This window comes from Betta splendens, chromosome 4, assembly GCF_900634795.4.
Source record: "Betta splendens chromosome 4, fBetSpl5.4, whole genome shotgun sequence".
Lineage (NCBI taxonomy): Eukaryota > Metazoa > Chordata > Actinopteri > Anabantiformes > Osphronemidae > Betta > Betta splendens.
This window is the reverse complement of record NC_040884.2, coordinates 16799877-16821535: the sequence shown is the minus strand read 5'-3', so window position 1 is coordinate 16821535 and position 21659 is coordinate 16799877. Positions and strand designations below refer to the sequence as shown.

Genomic DNA, 21659 nt, shown 5'->3' with positions numbered 1-21659 from the left:
CACACCAAATATGTCCTGCAGTAATTATCCAGGTAACCTGAACTCTCTGGGTGACCAGGTTAAAAAAGTCAATCTGCCACATTTTTCTTACCTCGAAGTTGACAGACAAGTTCCGCTTGAGGGCAATTTCATAAACCAGGCTGATCTCTGATTTGCTAGCGTCAGTGCCTTCCTCAAGCTCCCCTGTTTCCTCTGGGGTCTAGGGGAAAGAATGCACATCAAAAATCATCAAAAAATTGAATAAACCAAAACTAATGTAATATTGTGCCTCGTATCAAGTATATGTATATGATACACAGCATTTTGATGCAAACGATTTTATAAAATTTAAAGCTGGATTAGTGACTCATTATAGAATTGGTGAATTCCTCTATAAATAGAAAGTAAATGTACTGTTTATCTTCACCGGTTGTTTTCAACAAATAACAGACAATTAGCCCAAAACAGAGACATACATCAAGCCACTTCTCAGAATGACGCACCTCGAGGGTGGACATTCACCAAGCTGTTTTCAGTGTATGGATCTTATCTGATATTAGACCATATGTTCAGTGTTTCAGGACATGAGTGGTGGTCCTCCATCTGTACAGAAACTGTACATGGCTTTTATTTAGTCATTATACAGTCATGTGGTAGGACTCAAAGGGAAAGGATAATTAAGGGTAGTGGGAAAGCACCAGCAGATTTTGGGAAAACCACATACCTTTGGAGTCAGAGAGACAAAACAACATTGTTGAGTTAAAGGTTTCGCTTTTACAACCCACAAGACTGGTGCCCGGGAAACTATGACGTAATTCTGGACATGATACCAGATGACGCTGGTCTGAGGATTGGGTCTGTGTAACAGGTCTTGAATGATTGAATTTTGAAAGCAGATTAAATATTGATCATATTATGACAACAGTTTTCAGCCATTCATAAATAGGAATTTGATTAAATCAAATGAAGTAAGGTCATGCTATCCCTCCCTTCCACTTATAAAAAAACTCATTCCTACAGTAGTTCACGCCTTGGAGATCAGCTGTACAACAAGGGGCTTTCTGGTGCCAGTTGTCTATGGGAATGCCGTGCGCTGTCTCGATCCTAATCTTCTCATGTCCAGCTCTTTGTCTGATTAAATCTGAATCGCTGTGGTCTTTTCCCTCCAGGGCTCCTTCCACTCCCTCCCTGTTTCTTATTGTGTGACATGATATGCTGCGTGATTCATACCGAGATCTCTTGGATTTCACAGTGGAGCCGTACTGTACCTACTGTGCCGGGGTGAAACACCTCACATTGGTGCGTGTACGGTTTCCTGTGTTCAGTCCGTTAAAAATATACTTTACTATGTCTTCAGCAATTATAATATTTAAATTCCTAATCACTGCATTTTTATTTTTTATGTGTAACTGAAGGTGAAACATTCACACTTGTTCACAAAATCTATAAATGTTAATATAGATGTAACATTTATTAGAGGACAATGATCCAGATCTCTCATTTGAAAAAATATATCGCTGACAAGATTAATGAATTAGTCAGCATGTTCAAAATAATCCTTCCAGCTCTGAAACTGTCCAAAGTGTATTGAGGTTTCTAGTGTTACATGTTGCTGCTTTACTTTACCACACTAATTAAAACATTACTGGCATTTATCTGTAATCTTCCTCAAAATAAAGGTTTGACAGATGAGAGTGAAAATGAACACTTGTCGCCCGAGGGCATCCGCAAATTTCCACATGCAGGAACAGACACTCACGTGGAAACAGAATGACAGACTTACACCGTAGACACAATGTGGCTCAATTTGTAAAACAAGACTCAGAAGGCGCAGTGAACAAAGAGCTCATTTATGAAGACCGACGCCACAAGACAGCGAATCAGGCGAGTGAGAGGAGCCAAAGTGGTTTGAATAACCATAGGCGATGCCAGGTGGACAGGATATGGGGTAATTTGATTTCCGGTGGGAGATGATAACAACAGTTAACAGCTATGCCTAGGGGGAAATCTTCGAGGTACAATGACACTGGGAGTAGGCTAGACACAAAAAAGGACAGGAACAGAAATACACCCCTGCAAGGGCAAAGTAAAACTATTGTGATTGCATTGCTTAAATGTCACATTAGAGTAATTAGATACGAGCAGGATTTGGATTCAATCTGATAAAAGCTGTCTATGTATTCATGTTAACAGCAGTCATGGTTTTAACACTGCATAACGCCCTTTATAACTCCTTCAGGAAGCGCATCAACAGATCAGCAATCTAAACCCTGGGTTTTCATTAAGGGAAGAGTGTCCACAGGAGAGGGGGTGAGGAGAGAAAACGGTCCTAAACGATGAAGGCAGGCACAAGATGGCAAAAGTGTTGAAGGGGTGAGGTTGCAGTAATTGGACGACAAACTGAGAGGAGAACAGAATGACCTTTAAGGAAGCAAATGAAGGGCATCAAGTTGAAAGAGAACAGCGCTTGTGGAAACTAGAAGCTTAATTAATTAAATATGTGCAGACAGCAGCTTATCACACCTAGTCACTCACTATGTTTACACAGTAGAATTACTTTTTTGACATAATTAAGCGCTAAATATTCAGAATGTGGAATGACATTCAAAATGATTTGAAACATTAGGAGAGCCCTTGAATTGTATTGTATCACTGTATATTTATTTATTCTCATTTTATAGCAGTGATGCAATAAGATAAAGAAATATAATAAGATTGCAGGTTTGCTTCACTGTATTTTTATATAAGGTGCTATTAACTTGCACAATGTCCAGAGCCACAAAAGCAGAAGACTTTTCTAATCAAATCTAATAAGATCAGAGAGAAGTTAATTTAGTAAACATTTTAAATACTGTAGGTTAAATGTTTGCGCTTACCTGCGGTGGCCGGTTGGGAATGGGTTCATTTCGCAGCGCTTGCAGGGCCTTCATGGCAGCGTTGTGTCTGGCTGCTTGGCGGGTGCGCCCCTCGCCAATAAACTCATGACTCCCTACAGACAGCTGCACGTAGAAGATCTTAGGAACAGGATAATGGTACCTGGAATCAGCAGAAACAGCAAAGATATCTGCCGTTAGATTGAAAACAACATGTTATTATATAATTTGTTTCGAGATTTATGTTCGACAGAAACAAAGGTAAGAAGTAAGGCAAGGAGGGGCCCATGCATTTTGAGCCAAGTTATCAATCCCCACTGTTCCCAAATTAAAGGCCTGCCACTTCATCAGGGTCAATTACTACACAATAGACTGCTGGCCAACCACTTGAGTGATGTTTTGCTATTGGCTCTCAGCTTAGGGATGCCTAACAAAGCGCAGGGACATATATATCTTCCCCTCTTTCTTCTGGGTCTGGACATAGATTTTACCCTCTTTCTTTGGGCACTGACAGAGCGGGACTGAGCTGCCACCGGGAAGATTTAGAGGTCTGCAAGTTCACGTGTGCGATACCCCCTCCTGGGTCAGGGGCAGAATGGCTGAGAATGCCTGCTGAATTGCAGACAAGCAAAGAGAAATAGTGGGAAAGCTAACTGGAGAAGTTTTAATATCCGTCTCCCTGTCGTCTTTCTTAAGTGCCAGTAAAAACTTTAATTCGTCAGGACGTGCAGCCACCACATGTGGTCGGTCCCATATGGATCGCAGAAACAGATCTGGCACCAAAACATACTCAATACTTTCATGTTTGTTCAAAATACTTCACTTAAACGCAGAGAAAGATCAGGTATATAGTTATGCAACTAATATATATATAAACACAGTGAGCTGTTTCACACCACCCTGCAGCCACGACGTGACGGTTACTGCTTGAGTTTATGTAGAAATAAGAGGAACCTGAGAAGAGGGAAGACCAGAAACCCATGCACCAGAAGTTCAACAACCAATCACACATGTGCACATAATTCAATGAAGGGATGTCAAAGTGTAGGAGCCTATTCAACAGCAGCATAAGAGCTTCTTTATTACACTTCATACACTCCCCTCTGTAAACACTAATGCATTCAGCGACTGAACTCTTGCAGTGAGTCATGTATTCTCTAATGTCATGCACGCCGAAGCTGTACAATGGCGCTTCAAAGCCCCAACATGCTTCCACACTCACAATGACACTCTGATCGCAAAACTTCATCACAATTAATCAGTTGTTGAAATAGTTTAGCAACCTAAGTGGGAAGACACATTTGTCACAAATGAAGATATTGCTCAGGCCTTTCTGTACGACTGGAGAGTACTGACAGGGTAATGATGTCACTAGCCAACAAACCTAATCACAGTTTGTCATAGTTGTGGAATAACATGAGGTCTGAGAATGTGCAAACATTCCTAATGAGGGGACAGAGTACAGGTAACGAGGTGACATCATTTGCGTCACCTTACCCCACAGACCAGTGTCATTCTTTCAAGTCCTCTCACTTTCTGTTTTGCTTCCAGAACAACAAAAAAGCTGCAGATATTATGACTGAACTCCTGGGTTTGTTTATGGCCTCTCCAGCTGTCAGCAATTACAGCAATCTCATTGCAAATGACAGAATCTGGCAAACGCTAAGTAAATAAACTCTAACAATGTGGATTTTCCATTAGGTTTGATGACGTTCTCCTGAAGCTGAACGAAGAAATTTCAGGGATGTTCCCACTGAAATGCCAGGAATGCTTCCTCTTCACGAACAGTAAAAACTTAAACGTGTTCATCATTCTTCTGAGAATGTCATCCATTCTTTACGCTCTCGTGATCTCTTCCTTGCCCCGCAGACCTAGTGAGTCAGCTTTTTAGTGCCAAACTGCAGACCAGCAGGTTTTGCTCCAGCCCACAGCCCTTGTCTCATTCGTTTGCTTTCAGCTTCTCCTGGCCATGGGAGCCTTCCCTGGGTGGGGCCCGCCTGGCCCTTCATGGACATGCCAAGTGCAACATGGGCCCAGGCCAACAGCGCTGAGCCGGGATGGGAACAGCTGGGGCTGCAGTGCTCAGTACAGGTGCAGAGAGAAAGAGTAGGAGAGGGAGAGAGAGAGAGAGGGAGGGAGAGAGAGAGGGGGACACGGAAGACAAAGGCAAAGAATGTAGGGAGAGAAAGAGGGATGGAAAGAAAGAGAGAGACATGAAGGGAGGCCTGTGGGAGACCCTGTTCCACAACGTGGGAAAGTAGTGGCTTACACACAAGAACCCAAGGCAAGTACATGCACACACTAAAATCACACAGACAAAAAACGGGAGAAAAATCACATCAGCATGAAAATTAAGATGCACAAATATTAACACACGCTGTTGAGATTAACCCAGCCTTCTTCAGCATTCATTATTTGCTTTGACCTTGAGAGAGACAAGAGGATGTGAAGCCTGTAAGAGGAAAGGGAAGAAAAGGCATCGAGGAATCAGTGCAACAAGGTTGACTGACAAAGGAGCAGAAAAGAAATCTTACTTTGAAGAGAGAAGGCTTCAAGCAGCTCCCTTTAATGCGTGCCCGGAGTTAGAAGTTTCAACATAATTATTTAAAGACACATACTTCAAAAGCCAAACGTTTCTGAGCCACACACAAAAGCCAGTGATGAGGAATCAGGTAGCGAGCAATGAATTCCTATTCTTTATTTTAATATTTTAGATTAGGCATGTTATTTACAGTTAGTGTGAAGCTGGTGTAATCTGCCTGGTTAGTGATTGTGGTGAACTGCAGCTACGGCATGCACGTGTAGTAAAAGAGTGCTTCAGGATAACATTAGCTTGGTACTGCAATCAATGGTGCCATTCAGCTTTCAACAATAACAGCAGCGTTGAAGAAATGACATTGCTACAAGCAATGGGAAAGGTTTCCATGTATTCTACTACAGCAACGGTTAACAAAAGACAGAAAGAACAAGACATGAATGGGGGAGTGTATTTGCCCACTTTATCTTCCAGCATCACAGAGTCACACACGCAAACACAGATGGTTGTACGTATCACACACACACACACACACACACACACACACACACACACACACACACACACACACACACACACACACACACACACACACACACACACACACACACACACACACACACACACACACACACACACACACACACACACACACACACACACAAAAGGGTGACAGAAAATTGGAAGGAAAAAAAACTTGGACAGCCTCACTCTTCCACCAGCTGCACTTTCTTCCAATCTCCTGCCAGACCTTTAGTTGTTTTCTCTCCCTCCCATCATCCATACTTCATTCCCAGAGTCCATCAGTGATTGCCTTCCTTCCCTTCTGCCTCACGCAATTGTTAATGTAGAAAAATACATAGTGGTGTAAGAAAACAATCCATGTAGTCAAGTAAACACAGTGCTCAAAACACCCACTTTGAAACCATTAATCCACATGGAAGCACATCTATTGTGTTGGAGGATAAGTGCTTTCAAACGTATTAAATGATTTGTTAGGTCATATTTGCTCATTAAGCAATATTTTGTCCAATAGTAGAAATAAAAGTCAAAAAGTTAAGGTGATTTCAACCAGTCTTCAGAGGTTGTAATTCATGGGATTAAAAAAAAGGCTCTTAATGACACATAAGCACAGAACGTTAGTTTGCTGGAGCTGAAACAGAAATTATTCACATGTCCTCCTCATTTTGCTTTTGTTAAGTCTGCTCAGATACCAGATGTTAAAGGCACACAAACTAAAATGTACAGCACAGCACGCTGAGATGTCCTCAAAGCGCAGATTTTCGAGCTGCAGGGTGGTTTGGATGCAGAGACAGCACCGCCGTGCCCATTACACAAAGTCAAACACACGCTAGTTGCTCAGATTCACCTGTTTACTTATAAGTTCTCAAATGGTGGGACCACCAAAGAGGCGCCTCATCACCTTACAGAACAAACTTCGCTTTGACACCCTTAAGTATTATAATGACTTAAAATTACAGAGGCAGCATCAAATCTGAGCCTTAATGTCTGGATGACTCAAACTACAGTAACCTAAATATACAAAAACTAATAAAAAAATCATACATTTCTCCACTCCTCATCACTTCTTCCAACTACAGCAGGATGATTAGTAGTAAGTTATTCCTTCGCTCATAATTTAGACTGAGTTATAAGTTTATTTACTTAAAGAGAGAACCTTAAAAGTGCAGCTTTTCTTTCAATCAGCTCATTTTTTCCCATCTAATATTTGTTGCATGGGCCTGACTGAGTGCAGAAAATGGAGTGTCCATGCCACACAACTGGAGCTGCTTCAGAAATCTGTCATCCTGCACGTCTGACAGCATGCGGCCTATAAACAGCCCAGAACCTGGCTGAGCCTGTGACTGACTACACCTGTCAGCCACCAAAGGCTGAGCCGGTGGTTTGAATATTGCGTTGAGCAGCACAACCAGCACGGTGTGTGTGGGAACATGCAGCCACGGCGCAGTCAGAGCCGATTACTCAGATGCTACTTTTCAACACGCTCCTGGTCTTGAGAGTATTGGGCTTCATCCACCGGGATGTCTTCTTCTGCAACGCTAATGCTGAGTTTTTGGTAACCTTTCCTCTTATGTCACACCCCCACGCTTGAGTGCGCACCGCTGTTGTCTGTCAAACGAGGAAATCTCTCAGCACACAGTCGACCTTTTCTCTTGACAGCCATTTACTGCTCAGCGCTGATGCTGCACAGCTACCCAGGAGGTAAGACAAATCCTTCTAAATATTACAGTCCAATTTCCTGGGAAAAGATACAAGTAAGCGGTGTGGATTTGGACAAATATACAGACGCTAGACTTTGATGAAACCCACTTCTCAAACAGTAAAAGGCAGCAATAGGAGAGGATCATATAGTGATGTAACCTGCTGCATACATAACGGCATCACTATTTCACATCCAATACATCAAGGCACAAAAACAGAGGAAGACGCACAGGCGTAGCAAATTATGAAACGTCTCCGAGCAGATAAAAGGGAGAGACCAGACTTCTGTGTCACTGGGTCTGTGGAATACAAATCACTCCAAGCCATGTTTATGTTGGACTTGTGTTCCAGCCCTCCACCCCCAGTGTCCTCAATAAAACACAGCTTTATGAGTTTACACCCATTTGTACAATTTGGACAGATTATCATTTGTTCTGGCATGTCCCCCTTGATGATTAATGTCCTATCTGAATGAATGCATCTGATTTACTGATACCCAGTTATTTGAAAGAAAAAAAAAGGCAATAGGTATTCCTCTGAAATCTCAGTCTTATGGACTTTTTTTGGGGAGCAGAGCAGATAATGTAAGACGGAACAGAGAAAGCATATCTCCGGAATATCTATGTGGATGAACCACATGAGATTCTAAAGCTCAACAGGCCTGTGAGGTAGATAAAAGAAACCTGCATGAATGAAAGCAGCAACAAAAAAGAGGTTTGCATGTCTGAATAGGACTTTAACAGAGGAAGACACACAGGAAAGAACATGCTCATGGTTACAGTTTAGATTTCACTGCACTGCAAGGTTTTTTTTTATCTTAAACAAAGATTTCCATTTATTATCCAATTCTATACCAGATGCAGACTATCAGTTGTTGCTATGCCAACCATGTAGTCACTAACACTATATAGACCTAGACAGGCAGTGTGCACTACATAATAATACAATCTCACTTTTAAACAATATGCCAAAAGTTATGAAGAGCTAAAACCGCTCTTGTACGGATGAGGTGACCGACTTTGCCTCACAGTTTCCTACAGAGAAAGTAGCTCAGTATCAAAAGGCCACCACAGGAGGAAATCTCATCCCCCAGTCATTCCGGCAGCTGACATAATGTTACTATCATAACCAAATGAGGAGGTGGGTGGCCTTTGTCTGCGTTGCTTTGCTATCACAAGGAAAGTCTTTTCCAAAATCCAAGTCTGACAGAATGCAGGATGCAGCCCCCCCCCCCCCGGGATGAGAGCAGCAGGAAGGAAGATGGACGCACCGCTGATGTCTACAGTGGAGAAGCCCAGCATGACTCACTGGAATCAGGTGTTCCAATGATAACACAGAAATCAGGGATTGTCCAGAGCGTTGACGTAACCATATTTCTTGATAACACAAATATGTTACTGATTTGATGACGCTGTCATGTGGGCTGGAATTTCATATTGCGTTTCATAGCATATCAGTAACTAATTGGATCAGATGAACTGCACTCGTCATTCTCACTATGCTCAGTATTTAGGAATTAACAATGGTGCGGTTATGACTGCACAATGATAGATGAATCGCTGATTTAAATGCAGACTTGGATGGTGAGGAGTTATGCGCCGATCTTTCGTCATAAATAAGATTCATTAAGACGCTGATAAATGGACATTTCGTATTATCACCATATTTTCTCATCAGGGCACTTTCTGAATGAATCAATACTGGTCTAGGTGGTGATTACAGCACTGATGGATCAGAGCCAGGCTGCCCTTTTAATGGTAAGATTTTCCATCAACATGACTCTGGATCACACTTATTCATCATAATAGGTAAGGACGTGGGCATATGGAAACCTTCGCTTCCCTGCAGAATCATTAAGGTGACTGATGGTGGATATGGCCTGTCACTCTGCCACACAGTCTGTCATCTGATGAAGAGAATTTGTATTAAGTAGGTCTTACCTTCATTAATCCAGGGCTCAAGTACACTAAGAAAGGACCTCTTGAAAACATAATTGACCTTGGAATAAAATATAGCCCTGTGTATTTTCTGTGCTCAAGGCACAAGCATTCCCCAAACTCAAACCAGATCAGACAGACAGAGACTACAGTACCTGCCTGTTAGAAACTCATCACTGTGACAAATGACACTGACAGGCAGATGCTAAAAAAACAGCTTTTCTTTTCTGCTCCACAGATTTGTCTTGCACCCCCCGTTTGTTCCTACATGGATCAAATAAAAGATGTGTGCCAGCTGCTCCACCACTTATGGAACTTGCAACTGAATTACAGACAAAGTGTGGAAATCAACCTGATATCTAAATAAAATCCCACATGTCTGACATCACAAAAATAAACACCACAGCAGAAAACATTAAAAAAAAAACTTCTCTTGTTTATGGTATCACCATCTTTACTGTATGTTCTGGTTTTCTGGTGTTTAATGTTTAAGTGATAAAACCTTAACGTTAGAATTATTTTTCAGAGATTCATACCTAAAATACTTTTTACAAAATGGGTGCTCTAACATCTTTAAAAAAGCAAAAAGGACGATTTAAAATGAGGAAACAGTGCCACCTGGAGGAAGTCCTTAGTTTTTGGAAATGACTACACAAATTAAAATGACCAGAACAAAGAAAATTTGTGATCTTCCCAAGAACTGTGCGTTCTCTGGAGCCATGTTCCCTTCTTTATCATCACAACTGGTGTCACTTTGTCTCAGTTTTTTTTTATTATATCATAATATTTACAGACCAACAACACTACAAATTACTATGGTAAAGTAATATTTATATTAAGATGACATTTTAATCAAACTGTTCCAAAGGATAAGGCCGCTTCACATCCCAAATCTTAAATAGCATTCCTTTACTGTGAGGCGCGAGCTCATTAATTGCACATTCTGGCATTTTTATGGCTTTTGGAAATGTCAGATGGCTCCAGCAAAGCAAAAAATTAAGTGAAGAAAGAAAGCTGACAGAGACAGAGCACAAATAGTCCCCATGAGGGCACCACATACATCAGCTTAGGAAACGCAGTGTGGAGAGGTCATTTCTGACGCTCATCTGAGCCAGTGGGATCAAAGAAAAAAAGCTGTTTGAGTGCATGTGAAATAAATGAAGCCAACATCTGTAGAAAGATGACTGAATCTCAGATCCTACCCACGCCTGTGTTTTAGTCAACTTCCATTTCCCATTAAGACGATGCTCCAAACACCCTAAACAAGATTTCCTAAACTCTCCGGTCTTTAAAGGTTTTAAGCCTTGAGTGAGCTTAAGTGCACTTACCTTTGGTTGAACATCCCTCTGAAGTTGTAGTTAGCTCTATAGTTGGGCATGGGCTTTGGATCCAAAGGCCTGTATATAGCTGGCTCGCCTCTTTTCATGGCCAATCCATTCAGCTCCACTGTGGGTGTTATACTGCCTACATGCAGGAAGGAAAACATTCAATTAATTATTGGTGTGAATTCTTCTACTGTCAAAAAGAGTTGTTTATATTCTGATGCCTAATTACATTTTTTAAAACATTTCGAGGTCAATTCCCGCCCTGCTCCCCTCTCTGGGTGTTTCACCTTTAATGTCTCCTGTCCTCTCCTTACCTTTTAACTCCTCTTGGGCCCGCGCTGTAAGATTATTCTCCTTTTACAACATTTCACATCCTTTTCCTTTACACAGGCGTTACAGAAATAGTAAGATGAAGTTGATGTTGGCTAGAGACTATTTTTAATATAGATATTTACATATATATCTGTGGAATGGAAGTGATCCTAATAGGTATTCCCTATAGGCAATAAATATGAGTTAACACTAATTAACTGTAATGTAGCAGCTTTTTATTTTTAGCTTAACCTGAACTAAAAATGTAATTGTAAAAGCCTATATTGACACATTGGATTCCGATTTTATCAAGCCCCATCCAAAACATCACACAGGCAGGTCACCCTCCAATGGGCCTATAGACCAGCTCCACAATGAAAAGAACAGTAGAGGGCACTAATGTAACATGAGGAGAGTTCCATTTTTTTTGGAAAATATCGAGTCATACATTTATTTCAACATGTAACTGTGTGAATTACAGTTGAATTAAAGTTATGGGTTTTTCTAATTGAGATGGTGTCTTCATGGTAGTATATAGGCTGCATTATTTGCCAACCTGCTGCTCCAGATGGAGATAACTTTAATGGCATTCATATATATGAACACCACACACGAGCTTGGACAGTACCTGGGTTACTGTTGATATCCGCTTTAGGGGAGCGGGGCACTGGCCTGGGAAGGACGCTCTCTGCAAGAGCTTTGGCGGCTGTAGAGTGCTGGGCTTTTTTAATGCTGGTGCCCTCCGCCTCCCACACCTGTTCCCCAAGAGTCAGCTGCACCGTGAAGATCTGGAACAGTGACAAGCACAGGGAGACATGTCACCCAGCAGCAGTGACATTTTTGCTAACATTCCTCTGGAACCCCCATGGAAAGAGGTGTTGGTATTTAGCATGAGCAATATTCATTATACCACATCAAATCAGTTATTTTTCTGGCACCCGAAGATTCATAATCCTACAAAATGAACAAGTAGGCTGAAGCTAACAATCATTCAGTAATGTGTAGCAACAGGTCTGTATAAGAGAAATCTTTATGGACTATTTATTATTTGTTTTCTTCCTTCATACATCAAAACATGATAATCATTTTTCTCCACGTACCATATTCACATTTCTCTAGTGCTCCTCACCTTAGCATGTGCAGGACCTCTCTCACTGAGGAGCTTGTACTGTGGTTGGATTCTATTGAAACGGGCTAACTCATTCACCAAACACATTGGAGTTTTCTCTTTAGGGTTTGCCATGTTCTCCTGGGGTGGACCTGAAACAGCAGAACACATACTGTACTATACTGTCAGTCGCATGGACCTATTAGCAAGGAACACAACTACAACAACACTCTACCTGGCGGTGTGGCGGACACAGGGGCGTCCCCATATCCGACTGCAGGAGCAGGGCAGGCGGGTGTGGGGGCCGGGCCTGTGCCATTGACGGAGGGCTGCAGACCCAGGGATCCTGGGCTGGCCATGGCCGTTGGAGAAACTCCAGGGGAGAGGCCAGGACCAGCCGCGGGTGCTGAGGTCTGTACTTTCACTTGAGCCATGCTCTATTCCTGAAACCAGACAGCAGGTTAGAACGTTTGGATTTGTCAGACTGCAATAATGTTAGTTGAAATTTGTTGCTAGTGGGAATAGTCTTAGTTATTAAATAGAACCCGTCAGCAAACTGGCAACCTGTGCATCGTTAGTCATGCTGTACACACAAACATATATGCAGCAACATATGAATCCGCATCGGTTTTTGCATAATTTATAGTTTTTCACTGTCATCTGACGAGTTTCAGGAGGCAAAGCCTTCAAACGGAGCAGCCCTAGGCCTATCTGACATTCTGATCCACTGGCAGCTAATGCACCCAGACAATGAAGCTTTATTTGAAGGAGCTTTGCTCATGTTACTGCTGCTAAGCTCCCCGGAAAAAGAAGAGAATCCTGTGATAGCAGCCCGAAAAAGACAATAGAATTCTTTTTTTTACTACAAAATATAAACACTGACTAAGTAAACACAGGTTAACAAGAAAAGCAGAAAGCACAATCTCATAAAAGTTAATAAAATACATATTAATTCATCATTTTATGCATCCATGAAAATGATGAAATGATCCATGATAAAATTTTAAACAGGTCGCATTTTGTTACACCATAAACATGTCCAAACTCATTTAAACAAGAACAATTCGTACAACACGTTGTTGCCTCAGCGCCAGGTGACATGAACATCTGGATGTCACTGAAGGCAAATGTAGGAAAATCCTGTGACATCTTCACAGACGTGGGACGAGAGGTCAGGCAGAGATCAGAGCCACTGGCTTCCTGCACTTGGACACTTAATAAAACAGCATCATTAAACCCAGCTCGTTTAGGTAATGACATCATTGTACACTCTCCACGTCACCTTTGAGTAAACACCTTTACATCCGTGGCCTTTACTCTGCAAATGAACCATAGACCCATTGTTTGCATGTGATAACCATCGTTGTGCTGGATGTAAACAACACAAGAGTGGTGTTGCCACAACTCGGCCGACACACAACACTTGCATCAGATACAATCCACGCTTTGCCACCACGCGTGGCCTTATGTCATGGCACGGAATCAAAGTTTATTGTGTGTATTTATGTTACGCGCATCTGGAATGCTCGCCGCTACCACAAGGTCTCGATTTCCCCTGACCCCCTCACAGTAAACTACACAATCCTAAAGTGTGAACTAAACACTGTTGCGGCTAGTTAGTTGAATATGGAGGCTGGCTCCACTGACAGAGCTGTCTGCAGCCCCTGCGCCCAACTTACAGTGCAGCCTCCGTTGTGTCCAGCTTAGCAGGAAGCTAACGTCACCAACGACAAACCGGCATTTCCCGCGAATGTCAGTTCGTAAAAACACGCCGGCACAATGGGGACGCGTTCGTGCCGTCATGAGCGAGTCTCTGCGATTTCCCCCGATGAAGATACACTGTGTAGCCTCCTCCAGCTACGGTACTTTAGCCGGTGGAAGCCCATCATGGCTGCTCGGCCGAGCACCCCTCTTGCTAGCATCTCCCAACCGCCCCATCCTCCACCTAAAGTCTGGGGCATTTTAGTCAATCTCATCATCGTGCACGGACTGGCGACAGCATGACAGCTCTCCCAGCGACTATGCTACAGCAGAGGGATAAGTACTTTAGGCTATTTATTACCTTTGTCCAGGGCCAGACCCCAGTTACACCTCCAACATCGGCAAACACTAAAGAGAACTGGATGGAAGAGGGGACGGTCCACGGTATTTTAGGGGGTAAAATGGAAACATGCCCCGTAAAGGCAAATATCCAATCTTTTTAATATGGTATGTAAACAGCTCGTTCTGTTTATTCGTCATTCATTAAATATGGCACACAGTTAACTTACCAGCATCAGAGTTGATGTGGAGTTTGAATCAGTCGTCCACCCCCGCGGCGATGGCAATGGTTCAGTCCTGGTGCGCTTTTCTTGGGTCTCCCGAGAAACTTTGATTCACAAAATAAATAAACCTAAATAAACTTATTTTTACACATGTTTAACGATTTTATATAATATTGTTTTATAATCGGCTACACGTAGCGGAGGAGTTTGGTTGATTACGCGGTCTGATCTATTTTGCCATTGGTTCTGTCCGTTGTTTTACATATTTATAACCTGTTAATCTTAAGGCGGTGTGCATTGGTCAGAGGACACATTAGCAACTACAGAGGCGTCCTCGTTGCTGCACGTAGATTTTGCACCGCCATACCATTGCTCAAGAGCACTGCAGCAGGACAGGTGCTCGCCATGACAGGAGGACTGACGTCATGGTCACATTCTTCATTGACTGTTGAAGCTCACTGTACGGAGAGTGACATTTCCACTGGGTGATGACATGTGGATGCAGCAGAACCACGCATTTTGTATAAAGCCAACAGCTGATGCTATTAAACCATATTTCTAATTTCTGTATCAAAAGGCAGCAGCATGAATTCCTAAAAAAAAACAAAAGTAAACTCCTGATTACATCCCTCTGTTGATCTCCTACACATACAGTATACTACATTCATATGTTATACAGTTCATACTCAAGCACTGTTCAATCCATATTAGAATAAAAGTGATTTTTTGCTTTTATTGTTGATTATGAAAATGAACAGGCACCTATTACATGGAGCTTGCACATCCCAGAACAAAATTTAAATATAAATAGCACACCCTCAATAGTGTTTATCACTCACAACAACCTGCAAGCTAAGAGTTCAAACCACAATGAAAAATGGGGAAAAAAATAAACTAGGGGGGGAAAAAAGTCAGTTCCAAACTCTTGTAATATTATCACTAGCAAGTATTTCAACTGGGTGAAGGCTTTTTGTCCCTGCACAAATGCTGTTGTGACTGCATTTAAAGAATCCTTTCAGTCCAACCAGCTTTTCCCTCAGCACAGTGACTGCAAACAAGAACATTAAAAAGAAGCAAATAAAAATAAACAAACCACTGGTTAAATAGATGTCTTTAAGTTATCAATATAGTTTTGAGATAGCAGTGTGCTGTGGTAATCTCCTCTACAGTATACAGTATTATCACATTCACTCATGTTCATTCAAGAAACTCAACTAGACCCTGGAAAAAGCAAATGCAACACAAACAACCCCAAAAAATGGAAAATTCAAGTATCTCTTGACTGGATGGCGATGAACGTTTGTTTTTTCAGGAATGGAGTGATTACAGTTTGAAATGGCAAAGTGCCACAGGAGGTGAGGTGTCATATCCATCCCCTAAGATGTTATTTAAGTTATGGAAAGACGAAAAGTTGTTACAATGTCTGTCGCTAGTAAGAAAAAGCAGGGTTTGAAATCGCATGCAGCCCCACTGAAATCTACCTTTTGTTTTCTCTTGACCCAACAATAGAGTTTGTAGCTGACTGTACAGACTCTACTTAGCAAGAGATGCAGAGACTAACTTCTAATGAACTGAAGCAATTCGATTATCAGCCGTAAAATGCATCCTCTGCTAAGTTCTACTGCATCATCCAATAACTCAAAAATTTATATACAATATTTTCCGACATGTTATAGGTAACATAACAGTCTCTTTTGGTGAAAATATAGCTAAATTCAAAATATCTGATAGGTATTTTTTTAGAGGTGATCTCTTCTATTGAAAAAAGTACCTGAGCCAAAACTCTGACTAGGGGGAAAACCAGAAAAGCCTCGTCGTTTTAAACTCGTAGAAAGACTCTCCTGCCCATTCACTATCTTTCTGCATATAATATTTAAATTAAATAACAAATATAAAAAAAAAGAGAATATACTGACCTATACATCCCCCCTTTCCAAAGTATCAGCTATTTGAAAGAGTACAAAAAAGTCAAAACATTTAAAATGAAACATTTGAGCATGAGATTTAAAAAAAAAAAAAAAAAAAAAAAAGGAACAGCAAATAAAAAATCATGCATCAATGGTCTCTTACAGACATTCCTTAAATGGAAGAGAGGCCGCTGCACATCTTTAAGGATGGACTAGCGAACGTTACAAGCTCAGTCCAACTTCATAAATAGATGTACACACTGAGGTCTTCAGCTGATAAGATCTACTATATCAGTTTTATTCCCATCTGTACCAATATTCTGTCCAACAGTAGGAAGAACTGCAACCAGGTGGAGTTGGAAGATGAAGAAAGAAGAATAATTGTGTCTACTCTTGAGTTAGTGGTTACAAACTAAAACTGATAGATACGTGGACAGCTTACAGTTCAACTCTAAGCTGAGAATAATGTACTAATAGTGCCTTTTCAAACTAGACTTTCACAGTGCATATAATAATAATAATATGTTCAAAATAAAACAAACGGATGAAGCATTTTCCTGGGGTAATAATGGTCAGATCCCTTCCAGAAAACGACTAGATTTGGATTTCTCTTTGTAGGCCCAAGCATGCATCCATCGGTTATTGCACAACACAAGGACCTTAAAATGCACCCACACACAAACAAAAAGTAGTAACATTAATAATCTTAAACAGGAACTATATTTATCTCACTACAAAGCCATCTTGCTCGCTCGCTGCCTTACTACCTTTTGCGAAACACGATCCTCCTTGGGTGCATCTAAACGTTCCATTATTATCATTCTCTATGTTACAACCAACGAAACATGCATCCAACTTCCCGTGTGGGAAATGCAGTTAAGAGCCCCCAGCGCCTGGTGTCCATTGTTCCAGTCAAAGGTCAGAGTTCAGAGACTGAATGATTAAAAAGTGCTTTACGTAGGTCAGTAGGACTTCTTTCTTCTATGATTATTACAAACTTTGTACATTAGCATGTATCATCTGTAAAGGAAAATACAACAATTTAAGTGACACATTTAGATTAATACCTTTTAACTTGTGTGAACCAGTCAAAGAAAAGGTTTAAAATGCTCACCATGATACCACCACTTTGTCTTCTTTGGATTTTTGTTACATGTTCTTACATAAAAGGAGTTATCGGGTGGTCGCCTCTGCAGAAAGAGAAACATGCATTTAGAGTCAACATTGAACTACTACATCATCTGTATAAATCATGTTGCTGCCTCAGACATTATCGCAGCTTCCCCACCTTTTCTTTGCAGCTGGACAACATGCTGATAATGCTAAGACAAACCGACTGCACCGAGAGGGCTGGAGACCAGTCTTCCGTTAGAATAGACAGACAGATGTGACCGTTGCTATACACATGAGGGTGAACAGGTATATTCTCTCCTGTAAACATTACCTGTGTCAGTGAAACAAAGAACACACTAAAGGTTATCATCTGTGTGAATTCATAGAATCGTTAAAACAATAGACTCTGAGTCAGAAAGTCTTAGACAAGATGTGAGACGGCATATGAAGGATATTCACCTGTTGCTTTCCTCTATTAATGTTTCTACTGTTCACTTGTGTATTTACACAACCAATATCTTATCGTAATCATAAATATTTCACAAACTAAACTTATTTACACACACACACACACACACACACACACACACACGCTTACCTGAGGTGAGTCAAAAGGATATCGACTACTAAACTTAAAAAGCAGCTGAAATTTCTCTCCTTCATACAGTGTTCCAGGTGCTCCCTCCATGTCTACAATCCACCTAAGGGGAAGGTACAGTATTACAACATGAACATATAACAGAAGGTAATTGTCAAAGTCAGTTGTGTTCTGACACTGGGAGAAACTCCACTTAATTTAAGCTAGGGGCACAGCCATCTGTGTGGAGCGCGCTGGAGGCACACATGACCCAAACTAGGGCACACACTGACGTCACCCAGACATGTACTGGGGGTTATGTGATAACGTCCAGGTAACCTCCAAACCATTTGACTCCAACATTTGCATTCTCACATGCAACTCACCCAGGTAATGTCCAGAGAAGTTCAGAGTTCATGATGCAAGTTTAATTTTTTTTTATTATAATAATAATTTTACTGTCTTACTGAACTTTAGACATGGTGAGTGTATGCTTATTTGATTGTCACACAGAGTTTATGGAAGTAATGGCAGGTTCTACTTTCCATCATACTGTAGATGAACCAGAAAAGTGCAGCATGACTTGCATTATTTACATCTCATTAGTTAATAAATAAATAAATTAATAAATAAATAAATAAATAAGGCCTTACACAGACCTGATGCTGCAGTAAGCATATAATTAAAAGCTTGTGGTGTGACCCTTTGCCGTGACATTCAGTAATCAGCTGCCTTATTACAAAAGGTTTAGTAATAATGTGATACTCTATTGATCCAGTGAACAAAATCTATTTTCTCTTCTGTTGTCTGGCTACAGAACTGTGCTGACTGAGCCGTAAGGGATTCAGTGTCCTGCCGAGCTAAAAAGATGACAGGCAGATACTGGGCCTTGATCCTGGGAGTTGGGATGAAGGACATTTCTCAAACTGGCTACAATCCAAAAGCCAGATGTAGCTTTAGTGAGCAACAAGCCTAATGCAGAACATTTACAGGAGATGCCTTTATACAGTTGAAACCTCAAGTAAAAAAGAAAAAAGGACAGCGATTGCAGCATCACAATCTCAGGCCTCATTCCTTTCAAGCAAGCAGATACACTAGACACCAAAAAGACTTGGACTGTTCAGTTTATAGCCTGGTTCACATTTTCTACCTAACCCAGGTGATCAGTTACAAGGTCATTAGCCTACAGAAGGTCAAAGTGTCTGAGAGGAGTTTACTTTTTTCATGACCATAGATGATGCTTGGTTACACCAAATATAATCCACAATAAATAAATCAAGTTCCATGCTTCCATATCCCTTTAGGCAAATAACTATATGATCCTAGCATGGCTAATTAGCGAGTGGGGAAAACCTGGTAAGACACGAGACACTCAGTGCTTTGTGGAATTTGTGGTATTTTCCTTGTTCGCAATAGCTGGTTCATTCTGTCATGAAGCTAATACCATCTACACTATCACAGACAAGCAAAATGCACTGTAATCAAACAAGTAGCACCCACAGTGTACTATATAAACAAAAGCTAGAAACACAGTTACCTTATCGCAATTGCATGTCAAGCGTTACAAGTTGTCTTTTTAGGTTTGATAAAGTCATCTGCAACATTAAACAGGAACTGCACATTCAGTGTACATCTAAGTCCAAAAGGACTGGAGATTAAAATCTTTTATTTCCACCACTATCAGCTACTATGAGTGAATGTACATTTTATCTGTGACACTGATCTTCGCTGAGACTAAAAGACACACCCATGCATGCATACCGTTTGTAACCTGGGATGTAGCATGAACACAGCAAGCCAGCAAAACTGGTTGTCTGTCATAGCAACACACAACATTAATTCTCACAAACAGCCAATTGTAAATAAATTGCACGAGTGGATTCTTACAAGACGTTCCTAAACCAACTAGCAGGAGCATAAGGAAGTAGAAAAGCACAGAAAAAACACTGAAACTCTGAATGACAAGGCAGTAACTTTCAAAGCTGCGGGCTTGCAGCTGAACGACAGCCAATATTCAGTTAGGAAAGCATCTACAGGAAAACAGCTTGGTTCATCCTTACAGCCTATAAGACACGGTCCACATTGATCCACACAAAGGATTGACAGGTGATTAAGGGAACAGCCAGACACCCAGAGAGAAGGGTCAGAAAAGCAACCTCTCCGTTGCCACTCTAGCTTCTCAACTCCTCTATGCCAGCCGTTAAATATTTCATAGGGCTGACTAGTGACTGTGCATTAGAGGTACTCTTCTGAGGGGCAGAGCTGCCAGTCACTGGGCTGACCCCAATTGCTCCTCACCAGTCGCTAAGGCTACAATAGTTGTGGGTTTAATGCTTATACTAGGAATAATGTCCTTTATGTAAATGCTCATCACACTAAACAGGTCAATTTCCCCAACCGTAACATACAGCTAGATGGTAACGGATTGATTTTTACTAGGTTTGCAAGTTAGAGTACGTGAAATAAATATAGTAAACTACTTACTGTGTGATGGTGTTCTGTACACTTTTTTCATTGAGCGTCATTCCTGGGGGTGGATCATTTTGCAGGGCTAATAATTCCTTTTGTAGCCTTTTCTGTTGGAGAGAATATGTGTGGCATTCTATCACAATTTATAGAGCTAGGCAAATGTGATTAAAACACAGTAGCTTGTAGAAACATTACACATGAATATTTATTTGAATATGTCCAGGATGAGACATCTGATTCTGTGGCGGCGCCATTAGCGAAGCATTAGCAATAAGTTCACCTTAGTGACGTGACTTATTTATCAACCTTATAAACAGAAAAGCTTGTTACAGACACTATTTCAAAAGAGCGCTAGTCATTCTGCGGGAGACTAATTTATTTGACTTATTGTAATAAGGCAGCAATCGCCTCAGCTCGACACAGCTGATGAAAGCGATGCACCTGTTCAGCTCAACAGGAGAGTGCTCAATCTGCGTACGGTCTCGTTAGCTGGAGTTAGCTAACGCCAGCGTCACACAAATATTTGCCAGCGCAAATAAAGACGATTATTAAAAGTAACTGGCAATATCACATCCCTCGGATTACCATCCGCCTGCTGGAGCGAGGAAATACGTTAAAGTTTCTGAACGGAGATGAGCCCACTTTCTATGCTAGCCTTGATTTGGTGCTGTTGATGACGGGCAAACGTTACGTTAGTTGTGTTGCTAGCAAAGACAGCGCTAACGCTAAACCCTGAGAGCTGGCGGTAATGTCCTCCGTTGTACTCCACTGTCACGGCTGCTTCGAACAAGCGCGTGGCGTTGGTGATCTGACTGATAAACTACAGCACTAAAGCAGACTGCAGGCAGGGTAAATTACAAATATGCGATCGCTGTCAGTTGTATTCTTACCTGCATCGACGCCATGATGGAAACCCCCCTGCATCAGCGCAGAGTGGAGGACGCTACGTCACACAGTCACGTGACTAGAGAACTTGTTTTGCCACAAAACAATTCACTGACCTTTATTTGGATCTAACCCCCGGACACACCTCGAT

The 21659-nt window shown here is 41.4% G+C and overlaps 2 protein-coding genes across 5 annotated transcripts in view; both read right to left on the bottom strand.

Moving 5' to 3' along the window:
• stau2 (staufen double-stranded RNA binding protein 2) overlaps positions 1-14582 on the bottom strand; it is a 49917-nt gene extending 35335 nt beyond the window's left edge. For 2 of the 4 annotated variants that reach the window (XR_008694350.1, XR_008694349.1), the window contains exons 1-7: positions 14564-14582; positions 12529-12736; positions 12315-12445; positions 11814-11973; positions 10877-11012; positions 2856-3015; positions 92-199 (exon numbers count right to left, since the gene is read on the bottom strand). Coding sequence is in view for 2 of the 4 variants with exons in the window: in XM_029146211.3 (XP_029002044.1) it covers positions 92-199; positions 2856-3015; positions 10877-11012; positions 11814-11973; positions 12315-12445; positions 12529-12727 (894 nt within the window). In the remaining 2 variants the exon portion in view is untranslated. Of the gene's footprint in view, positions 1-91; positions 200-2855; positions 3016-10876; positions 11013-11813; positions 11974-12314; positions 12446-12528; positions 12737-13972; positions 13993-14355; positions 14505-14563 lie in introns of those variants that run through there. The other 2 variants (XM_029146211.3, XM_055507764.1) reach the window with 2 other exon arrangements.
• Positions 14583-15264: 682 nt separating this feature from the next.
• Positions 15265-21596, bottom strand: ube2wb (ubiquitin conjugating enzyme E2 Wb). Its single transcript, XM_029146212.2, has 6 exons — positions 21514-21596; positions 20639-20730; positions 18176-18278; positions 17753-17908; positions 17579-17654; positions 15265-17484 (listed from the first exon to the last, which is right to left on the bottom strand). Exons 1-6 carry the CDS (start codon positions 21526-21528, stop codon positions 17471-17473), a joined length of 456 nt encoding a protein of 151 aa, XP_029002045.1. The 5' UTR covers positions 21529-21596; the 3' UTR covers positions 15265-17470.
• Positions 21597-21659: the final 63 nt, after the last annotated feature.